At 35.0% G+C, this 8,006-nt stretch overlaps 1 protein-coding gene across 1 annotated transcript; it reads left to right on the forward strand.

Moving 5' to 3' along the window:
• The first annotated feature begins 3,131 nt into the window (after nt 1-3,131).
• On the forward strand, nt 3,132-6,251 carry LOC131047838 (receptor-like protein 38). Its single transcript, XM_057981623.2, has one exon. The coding sequence runs from the start codon at nt 3,132-3,134 to the stop codon at nt 6,249-6,251; it is 3,120 nt and encodes a 1,039-aa protein (XP_057837606.2).
• Nucleotides 6,252-8,006: the final 1,755 nt, after the last annotated feature.

Genomic DNA, 8,006 nt, shown 5'->3' on the forward strand with positions numbered 1-8,006 from the left:
GAGCAAACTCAGCAAAAATTGGACAATGAACATATAAACGGATATGATCGTCTTGCATTCATTTTTTTGCAGTCTTGGTTAACCGCACGGAAACGACATGGATATCTGGAAATGAGTTTTGTTTTGGTAGGTTGGTAGGAAGGAATTATGTCAATATGGAACTTTCCGCGAAACATCAATATATTTGAATTCATAGATTTAAAAGTGATGGTTTTTTATTTATTTATTAATAGAATGCAAAAGATAAAAGTGATGGTTTTGGACACATCTTCAAAGAATAAAAATTGATGAAAACCATTTCAACTCTTAAATTTAACCAATCAACTATTCTGAAAAACTTATATAATTTTTTTATAATTGTTAAACTTTAATACAAGATAATTTTGAAGTAAATAAAATTAAAATAATGAATAATGGATCTTTTTCGTCTCTCGAGACTTGATGGATTTTTAACCATGTGCCATACTCTGCAATGACAATGATTATGTCAAGTTTTTCATTATTTTCTTCGATTTACTTATATTGTGTGTTGTTCACGCTACAAATTGTTTTGTGACTTGTACCTCCAGAAAAATGTGTGACAAATTCAAATTCATTTGAACCAAAAGCTGTTTTTCTTTCAACTTCTCCTCACTTTCCTCAACTTGTGTTTCAGAGATACCAAAGAAATCACAAACTACGTCCATTTCCGAGGAAAGATGTTGTTTTTCCCCATAATAGATTCTACCTCTACAACCTTTTGACTTTCTCCCTCCTTATCTAAACTAGGAGCCAATGGGTCCTCCCTTTGATCAACATCTACGACATTAACAAGTGAGGCATCCTTTTGTAGTTGAGTCTTCTTAGCCTATATCATGTCAAAACCAAATTGGCTACCCTTTGAGGATATAAAACACAGTTGATGATTGATTCCTTGACTTAAAAGAACTGGTTTCACTCTTAATCTGATTAAGTTCCTCTCTATTATTATCCCTTGGCTCATCTATATGTTAATATCCCTCATCCCTCATCCCTTATAAGCTCTCATTGACTCCTAAACAATTGACCATCGATTTTTGCCTAAAGAGGCAGCTTCTAGGTTGCTTATCATCCAAGACTTTCACTTTTTGATGCCATCTACCACAATCTAATAATATTTCTAGTTCTCTATAGACTCCTATATCTGAGTCAATCTACACATAAATATTTGCCACATCCCCTAATTTTCCATTGAGGAAGTCTTCTTCTACTCCCAAAAAGGTGCCAAGGGCATCTCCTATTCTAATAAAAGTTTCCCCATTCCCAAATTCTACAGGTAAACCTACTAAACTAAGCCATTTTGAAGATTTTTTGATATTATATTTAGTGGGATCGAAGTTGTGGGTCCAGCTGATTCGATGAAAACCAAAATCTTTGAAGAAGGTGGATTTCCATATAAAAATTTGATTTTCAAATTTAGACCTATGCATTCTATAAAAAAAAAAGGCATTCTTAAGGGGTCAAATACTTATCTTTCCTGAGTAGGCTTTCCTCCACTGGTCCATTATCTCTAAAACATCTTCGCCCTCGCCACACCACTTCACCAACAAAGCTTTGTCCTTTAATCGATTAGCATTTGGAGCTATAGGATTAGATGGCATTATAAAAAAATTACCGCCATAACTCTTTCTTGGCTTGAGTCCTTCCTCTTTATGATAACCCTTATAACTGGGAACCCTCCTCTTGTTTTCCCCTACACCCTGCCTCTTTCCCCAATTCTCACCATTTATTTGGTTTAGCGACTTCCTATGAGGATATGATCCTCTTCGAACATAAAGAGGTGCCCTAGACACTCCATGCAATGATTTTTCCTTAAGGGCCCCCTTTTTTCTCTTAGCATCAAAGTTTGAGTGTTTCTTGAAGCTTTGAATATCAACCTAACCACCCTTGCCAAGAGGCATTTTGTTTGAACCCGTGACCAATGTAGGCAGGGACTAACTCTTAGATATGCTAGCAAAGATCCTAGGTCAGTTCTACCAATGCCAAGAAGCTTTGTAGTTGGGTGTCCTTTGCCTACCATGCTTGCCCCTGCGAGTTGTGGATCCCATTTTGCAAGATAAACTTAATATTAACAAATACAAATTTATTATATATTTGAGTGTAAGTATATTAAATATTAAATCAATTAAATTTTAAAAATTATAATTATAATTCAAATAAAATATTAAAAATAAAATAAATAATATGAAAATTGCTAAAGCTAAAATTTATATTAAAAGTTACACGTAACAGTAAACCTAAAAAGTTGAAAGTAAAATCAAACCTATCAAAAGAAGATATCAATTCATAATTTATTTAATTCAATTTATATATATGAATAATAATAATTAATATTATTATTTAAAAAGTAATTGTATTTATTAAAAACTTATCATTGATTATTTATTTATATACTTTACAAATTTGAATAATAATATTATTAATTTTTTTATATAATATATCTTAAGATCATTTATTTTTAAAATAAATTATAATTAAAATTTTAAAAATCTAAATATATAATTTATTATTATAAAGTTATCAATACATAATTAATGATTAATATATTATATTTATTATTCTAATAATGTAAATCTGAAAATAATAATAATAATAATAAGTAAAAAATTCATTAAGTTTTTTTTTATAAAATTAAATAATTAATTATTTACTAAATAATATTGCCGCTTTCCCGTGGAATTCGCTGCAATGATAATAATGACAATGTCAAATTTTCCATTATTTTCCTCGATGGGCCTACATTGTGTCTTGTTCACGCTACAAATTTTTCCCCCGGCTTGTCCCTAATGCAAATTCATTGAAACCAAATTTGGACTTCTCAGAATCTTCCTTTTATTGTCTAGTCAACAAATCGAATGCCGGTTTAGGTGAAGATGTTCCATTAGAGTAATCCATCTTTTTAGAGTACAATTACGAAATTTTCGATGGTCGTGTACCTTCCAATCTCGTCTGACTGCATCAGAATGCAATTTCAGTTTTCTCGCGTGATGCATCTAAATTGTCTGCTCACTTGTGTTCATACAGAGAACTAGAGAGGGCTTCAAGTCATTCTCTATATATTCAACTAGAGGTGCAGAAAAACAGCAACCGGTACGTGTGGCAGTCTAATGAAAATGTGTTGTTTAGCTGTAGCCTTTGTTCTGCTCTTCCACGTCAATGGCGGTTGGTGTTGTCCAGGGCATGAAAGGGATTCCCTTTTGCGTTTCAAGGCATCTGTTCTTGATCCCTCCAATCAAGTGCTCAACTCATGGCATGGTTTCAACTGTTGTGAGTGGAATGGAATCCAATGCCATCCTCACACACATCATGTCATTCGTCTCGATCTCCACAGTTCCTCTGATGCTCATTATGGTGATAGTCCTAATGTCAAAAGGCCTCTGAGTAATCTAGCTAGGGATGTTCTTTTCCCATTGTTCAATCTGGAACAGTTGGAGCACTTGGATCTCAGTTGGAATAACTTCTCGGCAGTTCCCATCCCTCCTGGATTGGCCAGACTCAAGAGTTTGCGCTACTTGGGCTTATCATATGCTGGGTTTAGTGGAGATATTCCCAGGGAGCTGGGTAACATGTCTACTTTGCACTACTTGGATCTCTCTTACAATGATCTGAGAATGGTGGACATGCGGGCGTGGACTGGAAACATGAGAGATTTACGGGAGCTCATCCTGGACAATGTGAACATGTCAAGAGTGGATAGCAATGAGTTGGACAACGCTCTCCCCACCATGTACGCTCTCACCCGTCTTCAAATGTCTGGCTGTGATCTTTCTGGAGAAATGTCCCCTTCCCTTGCCAACCTCACCAATCTCACCCACCTCCAGCTTTATGAAAACGGATTCAATGGTAGCATCCCTTCTGCCCTGCTGAGCCTTCCAAGACTGCAACTACTGGACTTGTCCTTTAATATGGATCTAGGAGGGAATCTGTCAAGCATTCTACCCCAAAACTCTGCTTCCCTTCACACCCTTGATCTTTCAAGCACAGCAGTGGGAGGAACCATTCCGGACTCTGTTGCCAACATTTCCTCGTTAACTGTCTTGCATCTCTCAGGCTGCCGTGTTGAAAGTATACCGATTACTATGGCAAATCTCACAGCGCTTAGAGAATTGGATCTCTATAATAACACGTTAAGGGGGTACATCCCGCCGTTTGGGGATAGACATCCGTTGGGAAGACCTTTTCCTTTGGCCCATATTGATCTATCCTGTAACCAGTTGGATGGTCCCATTCCCCCAATGCTGTTGGCTGCATTTCCGAATCTCCAATATGTTGATTTGAGTTACAATCAATTGAATGGCAGTATTCCATCCCCTGCCAATACGCTTCACTACCTTACAGAGCTTGATCTGAGTGGCAATGCGTTGACGGGTAAAATCCCTTCATTGGCTAAACTCCCGTCCCTTGTCCAACTTGGCCTGAGTGATAACCATTTGAGTGACAAAATACCCCTTTCCATTGGCCTACTCTCATCTCTGGAATTGCTTGATCTAAGCAACAACAATTTAGAAGGTGCCATCCCTCTCGACATTTCCAATCTTCCTAAACTGAACAGCCTGTACCTGTACTCCAACCGGTTAAGTGGGACTTTTTCAGAGTCTCACCTTGATAATCTCAGCCAACTTGTCTATTTAGACATTTCCGATAATCTTTTAACTGCCAAGTTCAGTCCAACATGGATTCCAAGATTCTCTTTGGAAAAGCTGGGATTAAGGTCATGTAACGTGGAAGGCGGTATTCCAACATTCCTAATAACTCAATATTGGGTTCAATATGTGGATTTGTCCAACTGCAGCCTTACAGGAAATATTCCCCAGTGGATATGGGGTGACAATTCTCTTCATTATCTCAATCTTTCTCATAATCACTTTACAGGATTTCCATCTCATTCGGTGATGGGAAGTGGATTGTTCATTCTGGATTTGCATAGCAATAATTTACAAGGGCAGCTTCCGCTCCATCCTGATGACATGTATTATCTGGACGTGTCAGAGAATCAACTCAGTGGATCCATTCCAGCAGAATATTCTAGTCTTCTGTATCTGTCTCTCTCTCGAAATTATCTCAACGGTAGCATTCCACCGTCTATATGCCAAATATGGATTGCGGATCTCTCAAATAACAAGCTTACAGGTAAGATTCCTGCCTGTAAGAAAGATAGCTCTCATATTGAGATGTTGAATTTAGAGAACAATCGTTTGGAGGGCAAGTTGCGACGGGGGCTTGGAGAAATGCTTTCTCTTCAAACATTAAAGTTGGGTGGAAATGGACTGAAGTCGTATATCCCATCCTCTCTTGCAAACTGTAAGGAGTTGGAGATACTAGATTTGAGCAATAACAGAATGAAAGGGAACATTCCAACTTGGATAGGGCAGCTTTCAAAGCTTAAGATTTTGATCTTGAGATCAAATAGATTTGAAGGCATAATACCTTTAGAAGTCACAACACTGCCACTTCTTCAAATCTTGGATCTTTCATCCAACAAATTTTCAGGAATCATTCCCGCCACCATTTCATCTTTACAGGCCATGAAAAACCAAACAGTAACAGATGAAATATTTGAAGCTAGTTCTTTTGACAACTATATCTATGTGGATCGAGTGAGAGTCATTAACAAAGAGCAAGAAGTGGAGTATGTAAGGTCATTGGCACTGGTAAAATGTATTGATCTATCAAACAACAATTTAGCAGGTGGAATTCCTCCAGACATGGGATTGCTCGAGGGTTTGGTTATTCTTAATATTTCAAGAAACCATATTACGGGTGAAATCCCGAAGAGTTTGGGGAAAATGCTACAATTGGAGTCTCTTGATTTGTCACACAACCGACTGTCTGGAAATATCCCTTTGGAGCTGCAATCACTCACATTCTTGGGTTACCTGGGCTTGTCCTGCAATCATCTTTCTGGTAGGATACCACAAGGGGGACAATTCTACACATTTGAGGCATCATCCTTTTCAAACAATTCAGGCCTGTGCGGTCTCCAACTCAATACAACCTGTTGCGGCCTTCACCAAAGTAAACCTTGTCCGCCAAATATAGATGTTGATAAGATGGATGAAGAAGAAGAAGAAGAAGAGAAGGATACATGGTGGGCAGTTGGTCTGGGAATGAGCTTTGCAGTTGGGTTTTCAATTGTAATTGGAGTGTTGTGTCTTACCACAACTTGGAGTAGAAAATGCTTCCAAGTGATGGACGACATTATCATTTATCTTTTCGAAAGATTTAGAAAATAATTGCCTTCTATAATTATATATCAAGGAGTTGTCTACAACTGTGGTACAACTGTGGTACCTACCTAATAAGACTGAAGTCAATCTATTTTTAGGTACAACTGTGGTACCTACCTAATAAGTTTGTAAGCTAATTTGTAAGCTTTAGTTGTTTTCTTAGCATATGATGTTGACCTACCTAATAAGACTGAAGTCAATCTATTTTTAGTTCGCAAGCATATGGTTTATGCATATTTTTATTAAGTAAAATTTGAGTTTTGTTCATGTATCATCATGCCTGCCTTATAAATTGAGAGTGGGATATTTATTTTGATCTTGAATGTGACAGGTCAATCAATTATTTATATCTACATTTTGTTTTAGTGTGTTATTTCCCTATTCTTATTGAGTGGCATGGAAGATGTGTCTTATAGCTCTAATAAAAAGTTCGATTGACAAAGCAATATGCAATGATTCCTGAGAGTTAGAGATTTAAGCAATTTCAGGTACAAAGTTTGCCTAGATTTTTTAGTTGTAAATCAAATAAAGTAGCATGTTGACCATTCATGATTTGTTATTGCAGGTGGTATAGTCAAGAATTTGTATGGATAACAAGGAATGTAAAATCATTGGGAAATATGAAAGGTGAAAGTGCCCTCTCAGCATTAAAATTTTTATCATGTCATTACAAGGTAGAAATTATAAACAAATTTTAGCTTTCATCTAAATGTTAATGATGCATCAATTTTATGAAAAAATAAAAAAAATTGACATCTTGTTAGTCTAAGTGCATTTTAAAATAACATTTATGTAATATATTTTTTAATTTTAATTTAAATTAACTTGAAGAATCAAAATAAATAATGTTTATTGAATATTTTATTTTATTTTGACAGATTTATATTAAGGAAAAAAAAGTCATAACTATTTTATCATTAACAATAAAAATTTATTTATTTATTATTATTTTAGATTAAAAATATAAATTAATTTTTGTCAAAAAATTGTGCAGTATTAAATTATTTATAAATTAAAATTTATATAATATTAATAATGGTAGCTAGAATTTATTTTATGGTGGTTATTTTATTCTTTATAAGATCAAGAATAACTACTAAATGAATAAAATATTTTATAAAATAGAGAAAAAAGTAATAAAGATGAAGATTTTTTCTTTTATAATCATGTAATTTTGTTTTTTTATAATTTATATTAATATAAATATTATGAAATATAAATTAGTAAATTTAACTTAGAATAATGTAGTTAAATGTATCCATACTCTTTGTTTTGATATTAATTTTTTTTAACAAAATTGATAGCTCCATAGGAGAGTCATTACATATACATATAACAATTGACACTTTGATTGAAGGAGATCATTTAAGAACAGAGTAGTAGTATGCTCTGTTTTTATGCAGACTCTGTTTTCTTTATTGCAAAGGCAAATCATTTATATACTACACAAAATATAGAGGCAAAACATTTATAGACTACACAAAATATCATAGCCTTTCCCAGGCATTGCAAGGCTATTAGCCTTTCCCAGTAATTATCTCCTCGGAGCTGCAATCGCCCACATTCTTGGGCAATCTGGACTTGTCCCACATTAATCTTCCAGGGGGCAATTATGGTGGCCTCCAACTCAATACAACCTATTATGGCCTTCACCTAAGTAAATCTTGCCCTCCAAGTATTCTATTGTAATTGTGTCTTACAACAACTTAGAGTAGAAAATACTTTTTAGTGATGGACAACATTATCATTTTAAAATGGACA

This window comes from Cryptomeria japonica, chromosome 4 (assembly GCF_030272615.1).
Source record: "Cryptomeria japonica chromosome 4, Sugi_1.0, whole genome shotgun sequence".
Taxonomy (NCBI): Eukaryota; Viridiplantae; Streptophyta; class Pinopsida; order Cupressales; family Cupressaceae; genus Cryptomeria; species Cryptomeria japonica.